Source organism: Filicampus tigris, chromosome 8 (assembly GCF_054856515.1).
Source record: "Filicampus tigris isolate MCC_2025a chromosome 8, RoL_Ftig_1.0, whole genome shotgun sequence".
Taxonomy (NCBI): Eukaryota; Metazoa; Chordata; class Actinopteri; order Syngnathiformes; family Syngnathidae; genus Filicampus; species Filicampus tigris.
In genome coordinates, this window is record NC_141224.1 from 13891508 (window position 1) to 13919275 (window position 27768).

At 41.0% G+C, this 27768-nt stretch overlaps 2 protein-coding genes across 2 annotated transcripts in view; one reads left to right on the top strand and one right to left on the bottom strand.

Moving 5' to 3' along the window:
• The window catches only part of aplp1 (amyloid beta (A4) precursor-like protein 1), a 40336-nt gene extending 38978 nt beyond the window's left edge, over positions 1-1358 (bottom strand). Inside the window, exon 1 of the mRNA XM_086037040.1 lies at positions 1106-1358. Within this exon, the coding sequence (XP_085893166.1) occupies positions 1106-1171 (66 nt within the window). The 5' untranslated portion in view covers positions 1172-1358. The remainder of the gene's footprint in view (positions 1-1105) is intronic.
• Positions 1359-2936: 1578 nt separating this feature from the next.
• Positions 2937-27522, top strand: st14 (ST14 transmembrane serine protease matriptase). The gene is made up of 19 exons (XM_086037522.1): positions 2937-3161; positions 11783-11930; positions 12516-12673; positions 13728-13798; positions 15551-15723; positions 17345-17380; positions 18371-18599; positions 20739-20878; positions 20964-21067; positions 21376-21485; positions 22232-22362; positions 22678-22782; positions 23929-24036; positions 24133-24246; positions 24697-24816; positions 25189-25369; positions 26002-26270; positions 26828-26964; positions 27065-27522. The coding sequence occupies exons 1-19, from the start codon at positions 3141-3143 to the stop codon at positions 27224-27226; spliced, it is 2517 nt and encodes an 838-aa protein (XP_085893648.1). The 5' UTR covers positions 2937-3140; the 3' UTR covers positions 27227-27522.
• Positions 27523-27768: the final 246 nt, after the last annotated feature.

Genomic DNA, 27768 nt, shown 5'->3' on the forward strand with positions numbered 1-27768 from the left:
AACCGATGTGTGGATTCCCCTCTTAAATTAAATAGCTGAACAAATTGGTGTACCCCCAGCCACATTAAGATGACCACTTTAATCTAACGAAATCTAGTACAAGAGCAATGTTAAAACGATAAATGTCCAATTTTGATAGACAGTGTCTGATCATTATTTATTTAACAGTATGTTTATTATCATGATTATAATGTTAGTCATACTGAAAGGGCTTTCTGTTTTGTTTGCTTTATAAGGCCATCAGTGTGTGGATTCTCACTAAAATATAATTGGAAGAATACTAACATAAACAATCATGACTAGCTGCACTCCAACTAATATACACAAAAACCTAGCACATCAAGACAGTCAATCCTTGGAGGAGGTAATAAAGACAGTGTATACATCTTTGGGCCTGCTGTACGTGGAGATGAGATGGGAGAGAGGTCGAGGTAGCCCATTGATCTCCAGTTCTCGACTTCATCTGTCTCCTCTATCCAGAGTGATGAAGACGGATTCCCGTAGGTTGACCCCGGGCTCTCTTATTTTAACTCTACGCAGTAAAACGTGCATTAATCAAAATGCGTTTTGATGCTATGCAGGGAAACCTGGTAATATCTCATACACTATGGCCTTTAAATGTCTTCTCAGTGTCAGGACAGTGATTGAATATGCATGACCATTTCCAGGGCCGAGGAGGTGCAGCCATCCTCTCCAAATGGAAAGTGCGTGTCTTTCTTCTGACAGGAGCAGATGGGAAGACTAGGAGAAGAAGCTGTTTGATCTCCATCCTCCCACCATCCTCCATATCAGATTCAGGCCCCCATTTGCTTGACGCAGCCAGCTAAATACTGTCACAGAACAACCTCTCTTCTTTATGTTCGTTTCATAATCTCCTATCTATAGCTGGTCATAACATCTGCACTTTGGATTTTGCACTGTCACCGTTCTTTGTGGATGTGTTGTGTCATCCAGCTGCAGGATGCATTTACTAATTAAATGTCGGAGTGTCGGCAATATAACAGTGACGTGAAGTGCGAGGGGTAAAACAGTGTTAAACCTGCAGTCATGTGCGTAGTTTCAAGAAAAAGAAAAAGAGAGAGGCATATTTGCGTCATAGTCTTACCTCGACGTTTCCACACGCGTACAAGGACAGCACGGCCAGCAAAATTGCATTTGCGGAATGTCCCATTTTGTTGTCCTCCCTTTGTTGTTGTTTTCAGTCGACCGAGTAGCTACAGTAAAACGAGTGAGTCCAACATAAGCTCAGCCGAAGTGATGCTCCTCAGACACCTCCTGCGTCTCTGCGTCCTGCTAACCGCCTCTCTCCAGTCGCAGTGTGGCTGGGATGTGGATCATCCAGTTACTCGCAGAACCAAGCCCTATTTTTGCAGCTATTTATCAGGAGCGTGAACATAGGGGTGCATTCTGCTTGGTAGAGGGCGGCATCTGCTGGTGATAGGTTGACATTGCATCAGAGAACACTTCATCTGCAGTTGAGGCGTCTCCTTCGTTGTTATTTGGGCCAAACAAGTTACATTTAAAGTATGTCATCTAGTTTATTTTAACAAAAAAATAAATTGAAAAAAAAAATCAAAATATAAACATCATAATTTGATTTTAATTAATTAGCCAATTATTTCAGGAAATAACTAAAAACCCATGTATGTTCAACATATGTTCAAGTTCATTTTGCTCATATTTATTTATTCTACTATGTACAGTAAATCAGCTAACCTGATATTTAAAACACAAATGCTTGCAAAATAAATGACCGGAGTAGCCAATTATTTAATGAAATAAATGAAAACCCGATGAATAGCTAGCTACATCTTAAGTAACTAACTGTAGCGAAAACCAACAAAATGAATGAACTCTTAATATTATAAATTGTTCAGTAGGCCACATTAATGAACAGGACACTTACTGTGGATATAAAAAAAATCTACACACACCTGATCAAATGCCAGGTTTTTGTGATTAAAAAAAGACCAAGATAAATAATTGCAAAACCTTTTCCACCATTAATGTAACCTCAACTTAGCCTTTAACAACTCCGTTGTTTTAATTGTTGTTATTTTTATTTCTTTTATTCCTTTAAAGAAGGGAAGTAAAAACAAACAACTTCAGAAACTTGCCTTTGCAACCAAGGAGCAGTCAAAACCTAGTCAAACGTAACCTTCAAGGAAGGTACGTTACTACGGAATGTTCTGGGAACTAAAAATTGTAGGGATAGATGTCACTTTACCAAATAGTGCATGGCATTGTTTAGCCTTTTAAATGTAACTTAAAAACAAATTCAATTTCATAATCTCAGTTGTTGCTAATTGTACTTTTACAAGCTAAGATGCACTTTTTAACGTTGCAATGAGTGGGGGAAAAAATATATTATTAACACTCCAATACATGTATATTGGACCGTGACACAGAGCAGAAAGTTAACTATTGCTTTTGCTTCCAAAACTAAATTATCTTTATTCACCACCGTGTTTTGAAAATAATTTGTGTTATTATTGTAGTTGTAAACAATTCATTTGTGTCTTTGCATTTTAGAAAAGCTCTGCAGTTTGGTTTATATTTAAACTGGTTTATATATAAACCAGTCTATCAGTAATAGTGGCACGTTTTGTTTTTCTGACACCCTTCATTCTTACTCTGTCCACCTCCACCTTTTTTAAAACTAGCCTTGCAGGCCGTGTCAAATGTCATTTTTACTATACGTGGTGGACCGCTTAAAAATAGATGGCGGCCCACAAACGGCCACCTGGGCCATAGTGTAGAGATACTCTGAGCTATTGACAGGCAGATTGACACGTCCAACATGGTGGACCATCTGACGTATCACAGCTAAGAGTTAACCAGTTCAACGAGGCATCTGCGTACAGATGTCTATGGCAGTATGCGGCTGCAGGTATTTGTGGGCGTGGCGTGGAATAGGTGTGTAAAGAAGAACTCCCCCCACCCACTCTTATTTTTAAGCATTTCCAACCAGTGTCGACACAGGAAGTTATTGTCGGATTTCATTTAGTTGGGACATAATTTGTTGACTGCTTTTCAACACCACACGTTGATTTTGTACTTTGTTGTATTGTATTATTACCAAAGGGGGTTCAAGAGAATCAAGGGGGTTCGTATCCTGTTTGTGTGGAGCGTCGTTGAGGATGTATGCCGCCAGATACGACGTGAGTGACTACACTTAAACGGATGATTTTTTCCCCCCCAAGAATTCACGCACGCGATGTCGCTGAATTAAACCAGTCTCGCCACAAAAAGTGAAACACGCCGACACGTAGAGGCCGCAACTCAATCATTCAGTTAACATTGACTTGTTCTGTTGTACTTTTGATTTACTTGGCCTGGCTAAGGAGTGGTGTAACCCAGACCCTAAGAAACGTTACCGAAATGAATGATACATACAGATTTAATTCTTGCAAAAGCAGGGAAAACGTTTCACTTAGCTTGACTTGGGCGTATCATGCTTATTGCAGTGTGTCCCAATGAGTCACATTCGTGATCCCGAAACTATCCACAAGTTTTTTTTTAATTATTGTTTTAAATTGAATTTTATTTTAGTTTTCAATATTCATCAACTAAGCCATGTTATTTCACCATTGCTTGTTAGCACATGCCTGTTAGCAAAGCACTGTGTTTTAGTCCCTGATAGTTATTCTGTTATTGTAGGTTGACTAAATTTACTCTATTTTAAAAACACTATCTAATAGCAGTGTTTTTTAAATGTTCAATTGATTCTAATCCAGACATTTGTTTTGAATTGATGTAGCACATTTGAGGACAGCTTTACAACCAAGATTATGCTAGGATCTTTGCTTTTGTTTAGTATATCAAGCAGAGTATTATTAATACACCCTTCTTAACCATCAGATGTGACAGCTGGCCAAAGGTGAAGTTTTCTCTCCAAAGGCTCATTAATGGTTACATAGTGCCGCTCACCTTCACCAGCTCTTTATATGCATCAGGAACTAGACATACCCGGTAGTAGTTTTCCATAACTCCTTTACAGTTAACAGTTAAATGTTTTAGCATGTTTTAAATATAGTCCTCATGTTGTCTCTGTTGTTTTCTGCAAGTTTTCTCTCTATAGTGACACGAGCTGCTCTCGAGGTATAGTATAAATAGGAGTTAAGAACAACAAAGCATTTTTTTTGTTGAAAAATAGCCTCTGAAAACACGTTGCAGTGCATGTACAGTATGTTACATGTTTAAATGAGGTTTCAAATTAGCTTTTTATACCGCCCTGAGTTGCACTGTACTTGTTTACAGAGTAGTTACTAGTAATTAGAGCACACGTGAGTAACATTACACCATACCATCAAGAAAAACTAAAAAGTCTCTGTGAGGGAGGCAGTCCGTTTTCAATTTTATACTATATATATATTCACACAAGCAAAGTCACAACACCTGCAAGCTTTAATAAACACAACATGTATCAAACAACAAAATTTACCAAAATTACTCAAATAACGTACAATGACAACGTTTTAAACACATTAACAGAAAACATTTAAACCATTATTAAAGTAAAAAAATAAAACAAAATGCTAAAACTAAAAGAAAAACAAATAATCAAATGTATGGGTAAAAAAAGCAACGTTTTTAATCTGGATGTAAAAGAATTTACACTCGGGGCTGACTTCACCTGTGTTGGCAGTTTAGTCCATAAATGCAGCTTCACCATGTTTACTTCGAATTCTGGGCTCAATAATTGACCTAAGGCCCTGTCTACACGTGGCCTCATGTTTTCGAAAATGCCAGATATAAGTCTGCGGTTAGCCCTATCATCCACACGTCTCCATAGTTTTTTCAGTGAAAACGCAAAACTCCGGCCGCAGTGGAAATTTGCGGATATATCCAGATCTACGGATCCCCGTTTTGGTTTATTTTATTATTATTTTTTTTTAAGACAAATAAAATAAAGTAGACAGCAAATTAAAAGAAAAAAAGAATTAAAATTAAATGGGTAAACATAAAAAAATGCCAGGGGTCCTAAATAAAAACTAAGACATATTGAAAACATTAAAATGGGAACACAATTTCACAGTTTTAACAGCTTTCTTATTTTTACACCCAGATACAGAACGTAAATATATCTCCATCTCTTTCAACCACCCGCAAAAGTTGGGTTTTGATTTTGAAAATTTACATTTGTGAATATAAAACTTTGTAAGAAACAATACAAGATTGATTAAGTAATATTCTTTTTCAAATGACATGTCATAATTGAAAAAAACAAAAAATACATTCTGTAAAGAGGGTCCCCGTTTTGGTGTAGACGGTTACACCCGGAGATTTACGTCGTTACTGTGCGACAAATTGCTCCGACGTCTCTTGCGGGACTTGTGTTTTCATGCGAGTCAACATGGATTCTCGCGGCGGTGCGTTGCTTATAGCCATTCTCGATGTGCTTTTTGCTTACTTATTTGTCTGCAACCAACCACTGCTTCTTGGTGAAAAGTTTAAAAGCAATTCTTACTTCTTGTCGGTTCTCCCGAACGAGTTTGGCGCCGTGTTTTTGGTTTCGTTGAATTGACGTCAAAGGACGGAGGTTCTTCCGAATGGACAGCATTTGGCTAACTACTGCCGCCTAGAGGCTTGACGTGCGTTTGAAAACACACTTCTGCGGTTACGTGTGGATGCCTTTTTTTTAATGTGTATTCCAACGCAGGCGGGGTGGTGGATATACAGTTTTTAAAAAACCCCGACTACGTGTAGACAAGGCCTAAGTCTGCAGACCTCAGAGCCCTACTGGGCTTATGCCGCTTATATTCAATCAGCGGTTCTTCGATGTATTCAGGACCCAAACCATTCCATGATATATAGACCAGTAGCATAATTTTTAACACTAGGATTACCAGGATTTTTAAGCTATTAGAACTTCTAAAGCAGTCATTTTGACGGATTGCGCTTTGTTGCGCTGATGACAATGACGTCATCGACTTAAATTATTATTACTCGTTACTCAAGTGTCTAATAGAGGTATTTTGTTTATTAAAATTTTGTTGTGAGAATATTTTAAAGCAGATATCAACCCAAACATATTTTTTTCAAGAATATGTTCCCAGCAGGCCCACTAGTTGAAACTCGGCATTCTGATTAATATTGCGTTTGTGCAATATGAGCTCAGCAGCAAAATCCACCCATTTTTAGCCATCTCAGGGGGCGGCCATTTTGTCATTTCTGTCGACTGAAAATGACATCACAACTACCCAGGGCTCAGGGAACGACCAATTACGGCTCGCCTGTTTTCTCAAGCAATATTTATCCGAATGCCTTGTTTCAACTAGTGGGCATGCATAGAACATATTCTTGAAAAAATATGTTTGGGTTGATTTCCACTTTAATGTAAATTATGTCATATAAATGAATGAGAAACAGTTGGTGGAGCGCCTTTATTGTCCCGTGCGGCTCTCGCTGCGTGCGGGTCTGCTGTTATAAAATACAGCTGGTTTGGAGCCGAAGGAAAGGAGACGCGTGTCGCAAACGGCTTTACTACACTTCACTTCAAAGAAGAAGAAATAAATGGGAAGTAAATGGGAATCGCATCGAACAGCCTATTTTACCACACGCGACACGGCTCCTCATCCTCCTCCTTGCCAGGTGGACTTTTTTATCCACACCCTTATGACAGACTTGTCAATAGTTTGACGCAGATGTAACGCCTCCTCTACTCTATAAGATTTTCAAACAAATTTTTTTTTATAGATCATGGTGACCAGCAGCGTTTCTCAATGCAGCCGCTGGTTGCTATAGAAACCTGGCAGTGCCGTCCCAGAGCAACGTGCATAAGATTAAATAGATCCGTCAAAGTGACTGGTACACTGTAGTTAAAGGAGGTCTCATAACTATTTTTATATTGTTTAATACCATAAAATTGCACCATGTGAATGAAATATATACACAGAATTAGGAAAAGCCGAGAGGCCAGGAGCATCTTGCATCTATATTCGCAGAGTAATAACACATCATAGTTTGAAAATGACTGCTCTCGTACTCCTAGTTTTAAATCTATTCTACATCTGATTTGGAGTCAGTGTTTGATGCTCTTCTGAGGGCGTCCAGTAAGAAGACCGTTATATTAATCAAGTCCACTGGAGATAAAAGCATGAATACGTTTCTTCTACCCTGCTTGGAGCGTGCAACCTTTTCAGTCAGGATATGGTTTTGTTGTTTTAGTGATTGATTTGATACATTTGCTGAAAGTCAATTCCGAGTCTTAGCAGCACCCCAACATTTCGGACTTTGGTGTCTAAAGACAGTGCTGTTTTCTAACGGCAATCCTCTTTTCTTTATTGCCGAAACAATTACTACAGTTTTGTTTTGGTTTAGTTGAAGGAAATATTGGTTCATCCAGTTATTCATTTGCTCTAGACAGTGACACAACACATTAATTGAACTTCTGTCATTGTATTCGTTCTCTGATTGACAACAACGTGCAGAACATCGGTTTTACGACGGAGCAATGAACGTCGGACATTTGTCCAGTGACTGTGCTCATCATGACGGCGCAATGGCTGGACGAGGATGCAAAAGACGAAACACAAAAATTGTTTCGGCAGTGAAAAATAAGAATCCCTAGTCAACATTTTTACTGGGTGTCCGCGACCCACCTAAAAAGGGTCCATGATCCATTTTTTGGGTCCCGAACCACAAGTTGACAATCACAGTTGGTTTGGACACACATCTATTCAATACCATCCGCCTTACTGTAATCTGCAGTGTGTGGTTTATGTCACCCCCGAGGCTGGAATTCTGCATTACAGCAACAGAGCTGTTTTTTTTTTTATATCATGTAGGCTATGCCTAGCCCCCGCCTCCCCACAATGTGATTCTAGAACATTATTATTTTCTTTCAGACATCCGATGGGGATAAAAGGCAAGAGTTAAATGTGTGATTATTTTCTGCTACAGAAATGCAAAGTAATATGTTTAGTTATCGTTTTACAAAAGAGAGACAACTGGATGCACTCGATCCGCCCATTGCTAGGTAAAATGCGTAATTTCTGCTACATTTTCATTTTCGGAGCACAATGTCTTCTTTTTTTGTCAATAAAGAAATCACACTCTGCAGCTTTAACAAAACGAAGAGCTGACTACGCGGTTTAAAAGGTGGAAATGAATCTTCATGTAAACTTGCCTTTGTGGCTGATGGGCTTCCTTCGCTACAAAGCATTGCAGCTGTCGATTTTTAACAGAATAGTCCTACTCAAATCTTAAGAAACTTTAACTATTTTCACTTATTTTTGTCTAAAAAAAAAAAAACTTACAGACTTTCAGTCTTGAGGTGACAAAATGCCTCGAGGCTCCCTCAGTCAAGAAGATGTGGAGTTAGACAACACTTCTCAGACAGTTGAATGAAGTTTCCAAGCGAGTCAATAGATTCTTTGAACACTTTGTTGGATTAGTTCATAATTTGTAAATATAACATACCACGTGGGGACTGACCATTAGTATCGATATGTGAAGATGTATGGAATGGAAAGTTTCCGACCGACAGCAACCATGTCCATATGTGTGCTGTGATTGGCTTGCGACCAGTTCAGGGATGACCCTGCTTCTTGCCTCTTGCCCAAAGTCAGCTGGAATATGCTCCAGCTCGACGCTAATGAGCATAAGCAGGACAGAAAATTGATTGATGGATGGCTGTATTGAATATATACTGCTACCTATACAATACGACTGTTCAGCCTTGGTGGGGGTCTGCACTCTCTGAATGACTTTCCATTTTTTTGTTAAGGCGGACGTATAGTTCCGACACTAGACTAGAGTGTTGCTGGTGAAAAGGGACAAGTGGGTTACTCTGTAGAGAAAATGGATGGATTCTGCCTTATTTGCAGGGTTCAGCAAAAGAAGAATGCTTCACATCGTTAAAAAAGGGGATAATATCTCATTCTCAGAGTGAAGAATGGCCGTGATGGAGTTTGCTTAATGGTTTTATTAAGCCGTGATTAATTGATGGAGGGGAGGGCTGATAGCGGGAGAAACCCTGGAGCACTCGCTGACCCCATCTCTAAAGATTTCTCTCATTCTGGCCCATGATTGCCGTTTGAGATTCCACTTAGACAGCGTGTGTGGAAGCCAGCGCTGAGTAAGAATAGGCCTTAATTGCAGTGAGTTATCATCGAGACTCATGTAATTGAGCCCCCATCGTAAGGGGCAGCCCGTCTGACAAATTGATTTAATACCAATGCGGTTCTCCATCCCTAATGGCTCTCGGGCTTCTTCGCTCATCTCCTTCAGGCGCTGAATTCATTGTGTGTTGATTACACCGCCTGCGTGAGTGAGCACCACATAGGGCATACATCTAGTTTCAACACACGCACACACAATTTGTCATTCAGTGTCTGAAAGCATGTCCACGACTAGATGAATGTGGGATCTTTTGCCGCAGTCCTAAACAGGTTTGACCAGTCTTGCAAACTCCTGTACGTTGCTTGTTACCGCATGCTCCTCTTGCAACCTTACGCAGCATTTCAGCAATTTTCAACCACACGTTGTGTACAGCGTTGCTCAGCACTAAATTGTATGAGTTTAATTCTCGTTTGTAGATCATCTCGTCCAAACTGTATTCGAGAGCAGTAGCTGGTAGTTAATGCTTTAAAAAAAAGTACAAATTGAACACAGTCCAGTAGCTGATTGATTGCTATTTTGCCCATAGGAAATAATGGATGAAATTGGAATTGTGTTCCGTGGTCAAATGGTCACCATCATAAAACCTTTAACTATGCAGCCATTTTTTAAAGAACATTTTAACAGTCTTGACACTCATTTAAGTTTTGTTAACGGTAAAACAGAAAAGAACAATCACAACCTCTAACTTGAATGAAATGGACGCAAGTTAACGCATCTCAGTTTTTAAAAACTTTTTTATTGCCACACGTAAAAAGGATCCACTGCTGATAATAAAACATACAAATAATAAAACAATCTGTCTTAAGTTTAATAACAAGTGTAAATTGCACAATGAATTCAGCGCATTTTCATCCATCCATCAATTTTCTACCACTTCCAGAGTTTGTTCTTCAGGCAACTTGATGAGGAATCCAATCACAGGACACCTAGGAACGGAACTATTCACACTCACATTCACAGCTGTCATCATTGCGTTGGTGGCTCCATTAACAACTACATTATTAATAACCCAATGCACCCAATTTCAGAAGTAAAGTATAGTCTCATCTCCCACCTAATCGTGACATCATGACCTCAGTTAGGACTTATGTGACCTGACAGAAATGTTTTTCCCCTTAACATCAGTTGCGTTTAATTTAAGTAATTCCAACGAACAAGCTAAATTAAGAATCCGTTCATTGGAATTTGTTATTTTTCTAACACACTAATATCATGTCTTTTATGAGATAGAAGGTAAATCATTTTTAGAAAACAGTATTTGTAAAATTTTCCACAGCTTTAAAGTGGAAGTCAACCTAACCCTTTTTTTTCAAGAATATGTTCTATGCAAGCCCACTAGTTGAAACAAGGCATTGTGATAAATATTGCGTTTGTGGAATAAGAGTTAATCAACTCGTTTTCAGCCATATATGGGGGCGGACATTTTGTCACTTCTGGCGACTAAAAATGACATCACAACTGCTCAGGCCTCAGATAACGACCAATTACGGCTGACCTGTTTTCTGAAGCTGAGTCGTGATTGGTCGTTACCTGAGCCCTGAGTAGTTGTGGTCATTTTCAGTCGACAGAAGTGACAAAATGGCCAAAAACGGGTGGATTTTGCTGCTTAACTTCCTGTATTCCATCCATCCATCCATTATCTATACCACTTATCCTCACAAGGGTCGCGGGGAGTGCTGGAGCCTATCCCAGCTGTCTTCGGCAGTAGGCGGGGGACACCCTGAATTGGTTGCCAGCCAATCGCAGGGTACACAGTGACAAAAAACATCTGCACTCACAATCACACCTAGGGGCAATTTAGAGCGTCGAATTAACCTACCAAGCATGTTTTTGGAATGTGGGAGGAAACCGGAGTACCCGGAGAAAACCCACGCAGGCACGGGGAGAACATGCAAACTCCACACAGGGAGGCCGGGGCCGGGAACGAACCCACGACCTCTGAACTGTGAGGCGGACGTGCTAAATATTAACGCAATATTAATCAGAATGCTGTGTTTGGGTTGATTTCCGCTTTAAGAAATGGCAAAGCTCGAATTTGGCTGTTGTTTGGGGTGTGTGAATCCTCATATTAATGCTCAGTTCAGTTAGTGCATTCAAATCGCTAATCTCCTTGTAATATTTATTTGCATGTAAAGAGTATTCAAATAAAATGTTGGAGTGATTAGTAAAAACTGTACAAAAACTAAGACTAATTATTCCTTTCTTTGTGGGAACCAAAACAAACAACTCACCTGCAGAAATTCATCCATTCATCCATTATCGATGCCGGTTGCGGGGAGTGCTGGAGCCTATCCCAGCTGACTTCGGGCAGCAGGCGGGGGACACCCCGAATTGGTTGCCAGCCAATTGCAGGGCACACAGAGACAAACATTCACACTCACAATCACACTTAGGGTCAATTTAGAGTGTCCAATCAACTTACCATGCATGTTTTTGGAATGTGGGAGGAAACGGGAGTACCCGGAGTAAACCCACGCAGGCACGGGGAGAACATGCAAACCACACAGGGAGGCCGGGATCGAACCCACGACCTCTGAACCGTGAGGCGGACGTGCTAACCAGTCGACCACCGTGCCTGCAGGAATTTTTTTTAACGGTTTAATTAAAGTCTGATTTGTTTTATGCAACATGCTCATGTTTCATTTCCCTTCCTCAGGGCCACAGTGACCGCCACGAGCGGATCGACTTCTTAACCAGCAAGGAGAAAGCCACATCCAAGCGGAAACTCGGCGCTGTGATCGGCATTCTATTGGCAGTCCTCGTCCTTGCCGCTGTAGCTGCTTTCCTAATTTGGCTTTTTGTCTGTGAGTGCTGTTGAAAGCTTCCCTCATTATATTCCATCTTATAGAGATTTGAAGTACCCTAGTATGCTTTTATGAACATCATGAGGACATTCATTTTTGCATAAATCAAAGTTATTCTTTGTAAGATTTAATAAGATGTTTGAAGTGTTTACTCCGCCGACGTCAGCTTGCGCACAGACAAAGCTAGCATCAGAATCAGTGTTTATACTTGCTGTGAAATCTCTTTGACAGGAGACTGCAACACTGTCGTGTTTGGATGTTTTTGATTTCCCATTAGCTTTAGCTCAAGTGACAGCGCCAACATTCTCGTTTTAAATAATGCGAAGTACAAAAAGTCAGTCAGAAACAAGGGTTTCCCTGTCAGTTCCGCATGCGAGTTCTGACAAAAAAGCCCTCTGAAGTCTTGATTAGCAGCCTCTCGACAGAGGAGGCAGTTTATCTGTCTTCTCAACTCGAGCTCAATCTGCACGTCTTCAAAAATAGTTTGTTGGAATAATTTGTTGAAAAAGCCTTCAGTCATCCAAGGAAAACAAATCTGAAATTATGTGCAGTTCAAAAACTCTCCTTTGCCTTCTCGCCTTCAAGTTAAGGATGCCGAAGAAGCCACCTTGAGTCAGCAGCAAAAACCTGCGGTGCTTGTCTTCAGCGGCCACATGACAACGCCCGATGCCCAATACAATCAGCAGCTGGAAGACACCAGCAGCCCTGAATTTGAAGCACTGGCAGTCAAACTGGAGGCAGTTGTGAGTTTGATACCGAAAGACGGCATAACACTCTCACATACGGAATATGGTCTGTTGTTGAATGAACAATTTTAAGAATAGTGACGGCGAACGTTCATTATGGATGCTCAATTGACGATCGAGTATCATTCCTATCATTGCGACGATTCAGGAATTGTACTCATTGGCCGTAGTCTTATTAGACTACACTAACACAGCAATCAACTCATAAATTCAGTAAATATTTCCAGGCCATAAGTATGAAATAATCAAATGAAAAACAGTTCGTAACCAAGTAATCAAGCGTGCCTTCTTGTGCCATAGTGAGGCGAATCCTTATGCAGGTGCACAATGCACACGCTAGTTCATCGCACACCTTTGTAACACTGAAGCGTTGTATGCCACTACTATTGTAAACAGACAGCTTTATAGGGCGGGTGCCAAGAAATTTGAATATCGATTGAAAGTCGATGAATTTCAATAATTTGTCAACCCAAACAATATTTTTTTCAAGAATATATTCCCAGCAGGCCCACTCGTTCAAACACGGCATTCTGGTTAATATTGCGTTTGTGGAATATGAGTTAAGCAGCAAAATCCACCCCTTTTTAGCCATCACGGCTTAGCTTCAGAAAACAGGTCAGCCGTGGTTGGTCGTTATCTGAGCCCTGAGCGGTTGTGATGTCATTTTCAGTCGACAGAAGTGACAAAATGGCCGCCCCCAGAGATGGCTACAAACGAGTGGATTATCTCTTATTTCACAAACGCAATATTTAATAATTATTATAAATAAAATTAATAAAATAACAAAACAAAAGTCTTGAATATCACATAAATACATATTGTACTTATTATTTTACCATCCTCAGTTTACGTGACTTAGCTAATGGCGGTAACAGTAGTGTTGACATTCTTTTTATATAGAGACTGGCACGGGCTGAAGGCAAGACAGTTGATGTGTTGTCATTCAAAATAATTTATACTTATTCTATTCATATGGAATTGATGTCTTCAGGGTAGTACACACAAACCTTGTACATTATCTGTTCCTATAAAGTTGATTTTCTTTACACAGCTGGAGGAAAACTTGAAGAAGGATCCGTTACTTGCTACATATTATACAAAGTCTGTTGTCACGGCATTCAGGTACGTTTTGTTTTTGGGGATAATGGGCATGGTGATGTTAGTTATTATTGCATAAATGTCACGTAAACAAGCATTCACACTGAAGCCCGAGCGCTTAAAATGTTTTTCATTCATTTTAATTGTGCTTATCACTCTAAATCAAACAACAAAATAAAGGCCTGTTGGTTTCAGAATTAGCACGTTAATAGCATGTTTTTGAAGTTAGTTTTTCTGAAATATTGGACTGTTTCTCCATTCTTGATCCTTTAACTAACTGTGAATTGTGTCAGAAATGTTCCAGCACCGGTGTTACAAAGATATTTTTCAAACCCAAACTACAAAAGTTTTTCCCCTCAAAGTGGGCCAAACGATCATCCAGCATGTCTCCAAAGAGATGCTGTCACGTTTGCTGCGTTCAGTGCATGGGAAGAGGTGACAGTTGTGCCATGGTGACGTTCCCGCTCACAATGCCCTGAGCCTCCGACAGTTCCTTGCAGAGAGGAGCATCACCACGCTAGAGCAACCTCCCTATTCAACCCACATGGCTCTGTTATTTTTCCTCCTCTTTCCCTAGTTCAAATAGGTCGTCAAAAGGACCCGTTTTGAAGACATGGACAAGATGGCCATGATTGACGGGAGCTGCAGGGCATCCCGGTAAAATCCTTCCAGGAGTGCACGAAGACGTGGCAAAGGAAGGCTGGGAAAGTGCGTTAGACTTAGACGCCAGGGGAGTATTTTGAAGGGGGAAAACTTGTAGTTTCGGTATGAAATATATTTTGTGACACCAATCTTGGACCTTTTTGGACACACCTTGTATGTCATTGCACACCTCTTGCTATTGTATTAATCTGTCAGTCAATGATAGTGTGGTAGGTGTTAATGTCAGTGTGAAAGATTATGTCTCTGTATGTACCCTGTAATTTATTGATGATTAGTCCAGGTGTATTCTGCCTTTCGCCCAAAGTCGGCTCAAATGGACTCCAGTTCACCACAATCCTGAACAGGATTAATGGTATAGAAAATGGTTTGCTGCGTATAAACCAGCCTAACAGTCCTCAATGGACTAGTTTTCTTTTTTTTTCAGAATCTCTCAGAATTCATGTGCTATTTCTAAGGGAATTGCAGTTTTTTTTCTGGCTATAAAACATTGGAAAATATTTGATCAATCTGAATGCATGTTTTCTCATACTGTGTTTATTTTCTGGAGTCTTCAGGCAGCAGAGTAGACAATCTCATGCATGCTTTATGCAGATGTGGTGTATCACCAAGGTGATTCATATGTGTTGCCATTTAATGATTTACACAAAGCCGCATATTCTGGATGTACACCTCCCCCCTTCCATTCTACGTCTGATGTCACTCCAAGTTCATGACAGCCTCTAGGATGCCATTGTACTATATGTTCATTTTTTTTTCCTTTCAAAGATGGCTTTGATTTCTAACCCTAGTGGGTTATGAAGCCTCACAAACAAACAAACAAACAAACAAACAAACCAAAGTGAAGTTCTGTGTGTTGTCTGCACACCAGCTAGGACTATAAAAATATTGGTTCTGTGAAACTTTGGATTTGGTCCTTTTGGTAGCATTGCAAAACAGTGGGTGTTCACAGTTCATAGTTTCTCCTAGATGGCAGCATCAGCATGAGATCACACTCGCTTAATTTATCGTTTTTGTCTCGGTATTGGCGATTATAATTCCCAGACTAATCAGTGCTTCTTCCTGAATCTTTAAAGTTGGTTCAAACTGGCTCCACTTTTTTTCTGCTTGCTGCAGTGAGGGTGTGATCGCTTACTATTGGTCTCAGTTTGATGTCCCAGTAGAGGACCTCGAGATTGTGCCTGAGCTCTCTGAGGAGCTGGTGTTAGAGACCTTGGAGAATGGAATAAAGGAGCAGCAAAGTACGAGGAGCGTCGGTCAGTTCAAGATCAGTGAAATCACGGCCACATGTAAGCATGATTTGCTTTCTGATTGACATTTTGCTTTTATGTTTGACACACGTTTTGATGGCAATGACCTATTGCACCAGGCATGGGCAACTTAAATGATTGAGCGGGGCACAATTTTTCGTCAGTGCTTCTAGGGGGGCCACATAGAACCATATACTTTTAAATATGGGGAAATATGTGCACAGCCTATGTCTGTTATTTATAACCAATGTACCGGTACATAAATGTATCTTAATACAATGTTTATTTCATGTATGGAAAGATCCAACCCTCAACAACAATGTCTTGAACAATCAAAAAAATAATCACACACTGTGATGTGGATGGTATGATAAACAATGACTTCTTAGCCATGTTACTTACTTTCTATGGTGTGACTAATGATTTTGATTCACTAACTGTAAGAATTGAGTGTCCTTAAGATACATTAGTTTAGAGTTTGCATTCAGATCAATTGTACATTTATTCTTTAGATATGCAGTTAAACTAAAAAAAAATTGTGTGGCATAGAATCAAGGCATCTAAGAATACTGCATCTATGTGAAAATAGCAGAAAAATCACAGATATCAGTTCCCCTAGGTGAGGGGGTGGCCGTAGAGTATGGCCATGTAGCGCCATCCCTGCTTCTTTTATTAATATGAGCCTTTTCAAAGATGTAAAGTATTATCCACCAGCATCTAATATGCCTTGTGAATTGGCTTGTCAAAAGCTATACTCACTGCATCAGTTAAGGTTAAATAACTTGTTCCCATCTGAAGCATATTAATCACTGCAGTAATTGCCTAATAAAATGTTCTTGCTTGTTTGCTTATGAAGGTGATGACTTTGTTTGGCCCTGCACTGTTTGCTAGAGTTGTGTGTAATGAAACAAGTAGAGCAGCCACACAAAAATGAAAACTTGCATCTGTGGTCAGTTGTAGCAGCTTACAGTTCGACAGGAAGCGCCGCTCTGTGACAACGGTGTCAGCCTGCGTACACACCCCGCTGTATTTGAACCCAACCGTCAGCAAATTCAAAAGACCGAGAATGCAGAGCTGAATAAGCTCTCTGTCATCTCATATCATCTTTGCTATTCTGTGCAGTATGCTTTACATTAGAAGAGCTCACTTAGAGTTTTGCTGATAAGATGATAAGGCATCGAGCAGACCTCTCCGCTTGTACGCCACCTGAGATTGTGCATTCATACAGTTTGGGTCCTCTAATGCTATTAGCTGAGGCCTGTATGGCCCATTTGGAGAGGCACATTATTCTTCATTCTGTCTTCCTGGTATTCCCATTGCATTTGTCCACAACCTGGCCACTAGCCAAGAGCTGACCTTGTGACTCTGAAGGGTTTGGCTCTCTTGAAAATGATTTCTGTGGGTGTGATTCGATGTCCCCGCCGTCGATCCTTAAGCAGAGATGTATGGCCTGCTGCTTTAAGGCAAGGTGAGATGGATCAGAAAGAGCTGTACACAGCATAGCCAGTCCCCCTAAAGGCGGGGAAATGGGACAGAAAATGTGCAAACCTAAATGTTTTAGGCCTCTACATCAATATATTGTTGCCTTCCAGCGGCAGTGGCATATTATGGCCTTTCTTGGTACTTCTAACACTCTCTCTTCTCTTCCGTTTGCCTCCAGTCACTGACCCCCGCATGGCCAGGAACCCACGAGCTCGTGAGTACAATCTGTCCTATTGCAATCACTCTCGGCTTTAGTTTCTGTGACCCACACTGGACAGTTTTTTTGTTTTTGTTTTTTTCTTCCAAACCAGAGTCAGAATCTGTCCAGTCAGTCACCATGGACTGTGCTTTGATTTAAAATGTATGCATGACCAAACTTGCACTCCCTTAGTTTAAGCACAATTATACAGAGAATCATCGTTCTTGGACTATTTATCAGTTTACTTCCAAAGAAATTTGCACATCAACGGGAATGCACTTTGAACTACAGAAGCTGCAAAAAAAAATGATAACTAAATAAGCGAGGAAATAAATTAGAATTCATCAATAAAATTTACAAACAATAATAATGCTTAGGCTTGGTTGACACTGTCAGCAGTATTTAACTTCACATTAAAGTTGTCCTTAAAGTATTAGTAGCAGTAGATTAATAAACAGTGGCAGTCAAAATAGAACATTATTTCGTCTGCCAAGGTTATGATTTAAATCGCCATATTTGTCGTTTTGTCCTCCTTTTTAGCTGTTTATTTTTGCAACTTCCTGATTTCTTTATGGGTACGTTGCTATTATACCAATGACTAAGGATTTTTCTTACATTAATGATCTTCCGAACACTGATGTCCCCCCCAAAAAATCCTTATTATTGATATATATATTGTTTTTATTTCTGGATTTGATCCAGATTGCATACTTACCCTCAATGAAATATGAAAGAAAATCCAATTGAAAATATTCATATGCATGTACAGTATCAGTCATGCGGATAGTATTCCGGATCTTAAGTCATTTTTCCTTTTTTAGGAAATCTTTACCTCCTTTTAGCTATTAAGTCGCTCGATCATTATCAGTTACTGAATGACTTTTGGTAGTCTGCTTTCTCTGAGTCTCTGAGTTGTCGTTATAAAGGCAGAATTGTTTTATATACGCTTGTATTGGATCTGTTTAGGTTGTACAGTTAGGAATGTCATCCATGTGTGATTCCCAGGTGAATGTTTTTACCGCCTGGAGGCTGAAGAAACTGCGTCCGAGTTTTCATCTCCGGGTTACCCCAGCAGCTACCCCCCGAAGTCTCGCTGTCAGTGGCAAATCCGCGCCTCAGCTACAAACGTGATCTCCATCACGTTTCCTTTCTTCCATGTGGAGGACGACTGCTCCGATGACTTTGTCTCCATTTATGATTCCTTGAGTCCTGATGATTCTCAGGCGATCACAGAGTAAGTGACAGAGTTCCTTTGCGCTAATAAGATGCGATGCAAGGCCACATAAACGTAACTGTTGGACGGATTAAGGTTTGTCATTATATCCATTCTGTGCGTAGCTGCCTCCCTGAAAAGACATAACATTAAACAGACTCATTTTACTCTAGAACAGCATCAGTGCATCACATTGACATAAATCACACTCTCGTTTGGACTTAAATGTCTTGGAGCAGGATTTGTTTAATAGGGCTCAACCAATGTAAGTCTAATTTATTTATCCTTGAAGATCAGACAGAGAGGAAATGTAGTCCAACAGAATTCCCAAGGGACAACCACGAGGAATCAGTTTGTATTTGACTGAAATGTTGCACAGGGATTTAGGGATGAAAGCTGTTTTGATGTGGGTGGAAAATACGTTCCACTTCATTCCTTTCACTGGATTTGTGAGTACAACATTTTCCCCCCTCTATTTGGCCCTGAAGCCTTTAGCGCTGCGTTTATTGTTAACTTTCTCGACCTCAGTGAGATTGAGTTGGCCCAAAAAGACCTTCACTTTCAAATCTATGAAGGGTGCCAACCTTAACCCTGCCACACTGCTGTGTGTAATTGCACTTTGTCTGTGGGGGGAAGGATTCCATACTCAAAAGTATAGGCCTTTAAATGCATCAATAGCTGAAACTGTAGGCAATCCCGCATTCAGCATCCACTGCAGAACAAATACACCTAACGTGGTGCATAACATTTTCTAAATACTATTGAGCAATCAGTTTTATCCAAGGTGACAGGGAGTTTTATGAGAGCCGTAACATAACTGTCTTTAAAGATTCGACTGGGGTTCGTGTGTACCGCTGCTCTCATTCTCTCACATGCACGCGCACACACATCTATCAAAACTTTTTATCACAACCTCTTGTTTGACTTTGAATCTCCTCCAAAGCAATCTCATCTCTCCTTATTTATCTTTCTCCATCTCGCCTTGCTTATTTATTGATTTATTTTCAAATTAAATCATTTCAATCTTGTTTGTGACATCGATGTTTAGAGTGAAATGACTCAAAGCTTAATGTGAGCCCCTCAATTTCTCCCAGCACACCTTTCCCATATATAGCAAGACTAAAAGCGTGTAACAAAACCTTTGTGCGAAAATTGCAAAACGTCTCGCTTAACACGACATGATTTTGCATCACAAAACCTAACTTAACTTAACTTAAGTACAGTGGCTGTAGAAAAAAACCATCTACAAAACCCTTCACATGCCAGGTTTTCGTGATATAAAATAACTGTATCCGGTACAATTTAAATCGAAAAATAAAAAATTGTTTTAGAGTGAGAGGTATTAAAAATAAATGGCCGAGATGTGCTTGCAGAAGTGTGCACACCTTCAATAACTGAGGATGTAGCCGTGTTCAGAATTAACCAATCACATTCAAACTTGTGTTAAATGGGAGTCTGCACACACCAGCCACTAGTTAAAATGCCTCTGATTAACCTAAAATAGAGTTAAGATGTACTAGTAGGCTTTTTTCGTCCCTTCTTTCCAGCAGCGGCTTGAGGTTTTTTTGTTGAAACTAACTGGTATTTAGAACTGTTTATAATTCCCTCCACTTGGACTAAGGCCTCAGTTGCATCTGAAAAAAAATAGACCCAAAGCATGATACTGCCACCATCATGCTTCACAATTGGTATTGTGGTCTTTTGGTGATGTGTTTTGTTTGTGTTAAGCATAAGTTTTGGAAATATCGCCAGACAGTTCATCCCTGCTTACCTCGGACAGACTTCTTCTAGAGACTTCGGAACAGCTGAAATTTATTTGGGGTTAATCCAGAGGCACTTTAAATGGCGGCAGGTGTGTGCCCACTCCCATTTAGCATGCGTTTGAATGTGATTACCCTCATTTATAAGATGTGAACACTTCAATTTTAGTTTTTCTTCTCAAATTAAAAAAAAAATAAAGTTATAGGTCACATTAATGGTGGACAAAGTTTTGAAATTATCTTGGTCTCATCTTTTTATTTCACAAAAAGCAGGGGTGTCTGGCCTTTTTATAGCCACTGTATATTATTTTATGTTATGAATTTGTTATTTCACAGTGTAAGAAAAATAGAGGCAAATAATACACGTGTTATTGCATCTTGTCTTTATTGCGTCCCCCAGGAAGTGCGGTCACAGACCCCCCTCCAACCCTCTTGAGGTGGTGTCGTCTGGTAACATCATGCTCATCAACCTGATTACTGATAGTGAGGTCCAGCGGCCTGGCTTTCAGGCATTATACAAAGCCATCCCTAAATCCGAAGGTAAATCGGCACACAAATTGTGCCACCTGCAGCAGTTTTATGTCCCTGCTGATGTGAGATTAAACGTGTGATGCATTGTTTTCAGTGAGGACCTGTGGCGGCGCCCTCACTGCAAGCTCAGGAGTCTTCACCTCCCCTCTCTACCCTAGTTTCTATCCTCCTGCTGTGGACTGCAAGTGGACCATTAAGGTTTGCAGCAATGACACCCCCCCCCCCCCTCCCCACCTCCCTTATGTGAAACGCCCCCTGCCGTTTCCTCCCCCTCCATCAGCCTGCCATAAGAGGAACGCTGAGGCAGCATTATAGAAGCCAAGCTGTTCAGTATCTCCTCTATCTTCTTCTGTCAGGCGGCTGCAGATGAAGCTGAGCTGCAGCTCGTATGCATTCACTTACAAGTGTTACAGCTTACACGTCCTTGTGCTTGTGTGTGTGTGTGTATATGTTGGTACATTTGTGGTAAATAAGCCTATAATGATACAAACGCTTCTGTGATCTAGGTCCCCGCCGGGAAAAAGGTGCGTGTGAAGTTCACCTTGTTCCGAATGAAAGAGCCTGGGGTGGACATCCGTGTGTGTCACAAGGACTATGTGCAAGTTATGGGCAAAAAGTGCGATTCAACCCACTACTTTACATTGTTTGATGATTCTAATGTAAATATACACTCACTGGGCACAACATTAGGTACTCTGCACAATCGTACATGTATAATGCAGTCAGGGTTGTCTCAGAAATGCAGTACTCAGCATAGCAAGGAGCTCTGCCATTGTTAGGCAGTACTAAACATGTATGCCTGCCTGCCTGGCTTGCTTATTTAAAAATCATGGCGTTGTTGTTGAGCAATACTGTTCCTCTGCAGTCCCACAGATAGTGGTATTTCGTAAATAATCACGTGGGATAACAACAGCCTTGCAAAACAAGTACCGATGTCCCTGCTGGATTCGGGGTGCACACTGTGTTATGACTTAATTTTGCCTCCACAATTTTTTTTTACATAATTCTGCTAAGGAGCAAGGTGTTTTGATCATGTGGTTACCTAATTTAACTCATTGAGGGTTCAAATAATACAAACAGCTCTTTGTATGATGCGGTGCAGTTCTGCACCCCACCACACGACAAGCACACCAATAAATGTTGTTAAATCAACATCTGACTGAAGAGTTGTCAACAGATATCTTGTCTTAAATCTTTTGGATGTGCAGTACCTAATGAACTGTCCTCTGAGTGTAACTGACAAAACAGAGAATGGGTGTCTTTTCCTCTACAATTGCTCCTCCCCTCTGGCAGTAATATATTTGACTAATTTGTCCTCAAAAAGTTGTGTGAAAAAATATTATCATTGGCTTTTTGCACCAGGTATTGTGGCGAGTTGTCCTCTTTGGCCCTGACCAGCACCACCAATACCTTGGACGTGACCTTCCATTCTGACGAGTCGTACACCGACAAAGGCTTCAGTGCTGAATACAATGCCTACGATCCTAGTAACCGTGAGTTAAAAGTCTCTTGAGAGTGAGAAGATTTGCACGGGACTTTGCAGACAGACAATACCAAATCCTTCCATTATAGTGAGGCGACTGCCTGACTGTCAAATGGAGCTGAGTGCTTCAGTGAACCTCCAGCAGTACTAATCGTCAGAGCTGATCTTTATTGGGTCCAGTTTTTTTTTGTTTTTTTTTTTTGCTCGTCTTCACAAATGGATATATAATTGCACTGATCAATGGGGACAAGAAATGGCAATATGACAGTTATAAACATACTGTGTCACTCCTATTCTTTTCAGTTGTCCTTTTGTTCTGCTCCAGCTTGCCCCAACATGTTTGCGTGCGCCTCCGGTATTTGCATCGCCAGAGAACTCAAGTGTGATGGCTGGAACGACTGCGGTGATATGAGCGACGAGATGAAGTGCAGTATGTTTCCTCTTCACTTGTCTCATGAATTTTCTCAAAGGTTATCTTCGCTTGACAGAGAATGGGAAATAGCTTATGATTTTCTTACCTTTAAGTGTTCAGGATGTTGTTCAAAATTTCCAACTGGGCCTGTGAAGCCCTTTGAGACTCTTTTGTGATTAACGGCTATACTGTATAAATAAATGGGACTTGCATTGTTCCCCAACCACCCGTCCGGACCGCACAGATATTTATTTTTTTCACGGTAGTGTCACCTACCCACCCCTATCAACCCTCCTACCATGAACCGCACCCCTGGTAGAAAAATGTTGGAGACCAGTTCATACCATTGATATACTGTGTTAAAAACCACACATCATGTATAATTGTGTTCAGTTAGAACACAGTACATATGTCAAATTTATACAAATATTGGGGATAGGCTTCATCAAAGTGCACACGCGGAGATGGATGCTTAGGGTCCTATTTCCGTGCAGAGCGCAAGTCTAGCACAAAATGCAGTCTAACTAGCAAATGGATGTGGTTTTCGTTCTTTTGGTATTTTTGTAGACAGGCGCAGCTAGAAAGGGTTGTTTGCACCATTGTGGGAGTGAACACAACAGGATTCCTGTCATTCACTTAAAATTCAGCGCAGGAAAGGTGTGCGGTCTCCATGGCGCCATCATTCAGACAAGGCGAGATGAAGAGGTGCTTTCTTTTCAACATAGGAAAAGACGGCACTGTTTGAAAATAATTCATCTTCCCTTTTACTGACGTCGCTGCGCAACGGCAAGTATTGCTAACATATTATAAGTATGTTGGGTAAAACTGAGGCAAACTTTGTCGGTGCCTTATTGCTCCTGTGAAGTATTATGGGTAACATATCTCCTTTTCTTTGGTAAAGGTTAGTCAGGAGTATCCTGTGCTTAAAGTGGGTTAAAGGTTGCAACGAGGCACTTTTCCGAAGCATTATTATAATTCGAAACAACCTTCCCTCCATGTACTTGTGGGTCTTTTAAAATGGAAAAATGTAGGCCTGTCCTAATAAATGGGTTCACACAATCTAGGAGAAAATAAAAAGGACAGACTGATGTTACAAATAATACAAGACATCAAATAGCAGCTTGAGCTTCCTCGTATGCTTAAAATGTGACTCTGTTCCCTCAGAGTGTGACGAGGACCAGTTTAATTGCGGCAACGGTTTGTGCAAACCCAAACTCTGGGTTTGCGATCGCGTTAATGACTGCGGGGACGGCAGCGACGAGGAAAGTTGTAGTAAGTCAGCAATCCCATCGTTTTTTTTGTTTTGTTTTGTTTTGATGTTTTTGCCTCTTCCATGGTATTTGTAATGTCTTCGCCATTTACTCGCAGGTTGCGAGGAGAACGAGTGGCGCTGTGGGGATGGAACGTGTATGCCCCAGGACGTTGTGTGCGATACCCGGACGGACTGCGAGGATGGCAGCGACGAGGCCTCGTGTAAAACCTGTAAGCGCTGCCGCTTATTCTCTTGCAGCTCAGTCATGCATTCTAAAATCCACAGCAGGGTGATTTATGACCATGTTACACGAGCCATTAAGTGCTTCATCCACAGTGGACTGGCGGTTTAGGCTTTACAAAGCAGCTGCCTTAAAATCTGCCTTCAACGTATTTTTCCCACTATGCATATTGTTTTTGTTCCTGTCTTTTTGGTTTACACAAAAGTCACTCTTGAGTTTTCCTTATTAACACTTCTGTGAATAAAACAGCATAATAGATCTCAAGCCCAATCAATACACCTAATCAATGAAATCTCAATCATAATGCATCATGCATTTAAGGCTTACTTTTGAAGTCTCACTGATTGTATAGTGTTGTTTTGGTTGGCGTTAGTGGTCGATTTGAATAGTGAATGTGTTTTGATCTGGGCTGCTGCTTGTCCTCACCCGACCGCCGCAGCCCCGGGTATCTGCTCCGGCTTCAGTTTCAAGTGTAAGAGTGGCGACTGCGTCAACAAAGTCAACGCTGAATGTGACCGCGTCAGCGACTGCGCTGATTCCTCGGATGAGACCGGCTGTAGTAAGTAGTTGTCTTGATCTTTATTTCCCGTTTCTACATTCGGTATTCATCTGAAAGGGGCTTTAATCTCCCCATTGTCAGTTAAAGGAGATAATGAAAAAAGCGGTGTTGAGCTGTGCATTTCACTGTTAAAAAAAAAAAAAAAAAGCCTTAGGCATTGACTGCTTTATTTTTTTGATTCTTTGAACGCAGCTTTTATCTGTATAATTTCTTTATTCATATTTAGCCTTAGGGTTTGGCTGGTGTATGTTCCTCATTTTTGATCACATAATGTGACATTCTGCCTTTTATTAGTGTTCCTAATAGAATAGCTTTAAGGCAACTTACCTCATTTTCTTCATCAACTCTCTACCTTTCTCCTCACTTTCCCAGATTGTGGCACCCGGCCGTACAAACTTAATCGGATTGTAGGAGGCCAGAATGCCGAGCTCGGAGAATGGCCGTGGCAGGTGAGCCTGCACTTCATGACCAACGGTCATGTTTGTGGGGCCTCCATCATCTCCGAAAAGTGGCTCCTTTCGGCTGCCCACTGCTTTGTTACCCACGACCAAGCGTGAGTCACTGCCTAGAGACACTATATATACACTTAATGTATAAACACAGAGGGGATCTCTTGTGCATACTGTTATCTTGTTTTATTATTCATTGCGTATTTGACATTTTATCAGATCTCATTATGCACTCTTCTTGGGGAAAAAAAAAATTGAACTATGCACAACAGAGGACAAATTATACAAATTTCAAAGTCTGAAAAAGAGCCCCTGATGATACAGTTAATTCAGAAAAACCTTGGGGGGGCCTACATTTACATCTCATTTGGGGTAAGGACAGAGCTGCACTCATCATAGTGGCCTGTAGGTGGAGCACTATCCATGCTGCAGCATTTGAGGCACTTGAACGTAATTGAGGAGGAAGGTGGCCGTTTCTGCAGATTTCCACTAAATATTGATATTTGCAAAATAGAACAACATTATTTAATCAAAGTATTTACAAGACTACAAATAGGAATCACTTATAGCTTTTCCTTTGCAATACATCATCATAAGCAGTGTAGACAATGAATGTAAATTGCACCTCGTGAAGACTAATGATGTTTACTTGATTTTTTTTATTTCACAAAGTATTAAATCGCTTCACAGCCTTTGTTGCAGTTATATAACCTTTACGTCCTCTTTGCTGAAACAGAAATCACGTTGCAGCCAACTGGCAAACATACAGCGGCATGCAGGACCAGTATAGGCACGATGACGTCCAGCGCCGCTCTGTGAAGAGGATCATCAGCCACCCGGATTATAACCAGATGACCTTTGACTATGACATTGCCCTGCTGGAGCTCAGCGAGCCTCTGGAATTGACTAATACCATCCAACCCATCTGCCTACCCGCTCCCTCCCACGTCTTCCCTGCAGGCATGTCCTGCTGGGTCACGGGCTGGGGCGCGCTCCGAGAAGGAGGTATTCAGCATACATTGGATATTCTGCTTCCATCTTTAGTCCTGCTCTATTTTTAAGATGGGTAATTATTAGACCCATTGTGTGCATTTCAGCTATTATTCCCCAATTACGGGTGACCCACTCCAAAGTACTGGGTGTGGGTGTGTGTCTGTTTTTCCACTTTGCATATCCAACACTCATCAAAATTAAGACATTGCACTCCTCCCCCATGCCTCTTACAATGAGCTATTCATCTCAGCCCTTCATCTTCCATCATTCTATGCTTCCTCTTTATCTCTCCCATTTCATCCCATCCTCTTTCTTTCCTTTAATGTCCTTCCTTGCTTCTTTCTCTCTCACATCATGGCATGCTTCTCTCCTGCCTCTCTCCCCTCTCATCTTTTTCTAATCTGCTCTATTCCATTAAGCCTTTCCCCATATCCATACATCAAGACGGGTGCCGCTCCTCTGGGAAGCCTCTTAAACCTTCATTAGCTAACACTAATCCAGCCCATTAACACCTTTGATTTGAGGCGCGAACATTGTGGAGCGCTGACCCCTTTGTCCTGTTTTCTCAGGTCAAAAGGCGCAGCTCCTACAGAAGGCGTCGGTGAAAATCATCAACGACTCCGTGTGCAATGTCGTCACGGAGGGCCAGGTGACCTCGCGGATGCTCTGCAGTGGATTCTTAGTTGGAGGAATTGATGCATGTCAGGTGAGAGGGAGCTAATAGATAGATGTTCTTCACACCTCTGTGAGTGCTCTCACCGCCAGCGCCAAACTCGTAACCCTTCTTTTATGACCCCGCTCACCAGGGAGACTCCGGAGGCCCCCTTGTGTGTTTCGAGGAGAGTGGGAAGTGGTTCCAGGCCGGGATAGTGAGCTGGGGCGAGGGCTGCGCTCGCCGCAACAAGCCCGGTGTCTACACTCGTGTCACCAAGCTGAGAGATTGGATCAAAAAGAAGACGGGTGTTTGATCAAGTGACGGAGAGGGAGAGGGATGACAAGATGGGAAGGTCGGCTAAAGGACGTGGAGATGGAACATTTCTATCTGTTTTTTTTTTTTTAGCAGCAGCAGACTGAGGAGACATTGCATGGACACAGACCCTCACATGAATGACTCCAAGCACTTTATTTTGGTTTTATTGCTCCTCCCACTCCAACAATGACACACAAATTGGCCACATTGACTCACATTTGCTATTGTAATCAATCTATATGTCTTATCATTGTTTACATATTAAAATATCCTCACACATTTACAAATCCAAAAGTGAAAGCATGAGTGTTGTCTGCATTTTGCCAATATTTTCCCACTGTTGGGCATTGGAGAGACAAAAAAATTAACTTTTTCTAAGTGTTTTTGAAGAGCTTTTTAATCTTATTGATAACTTGATTTGAGGTTTTGGCAAACAAATAGGAACCCACAATGCCTGTTTATACACCACTGTTTTTTACACCACTGGAGATAGATTTCTGAACCAACTTTTTTTGGGGGGGGGGGGGGGGGGGGGGGGTT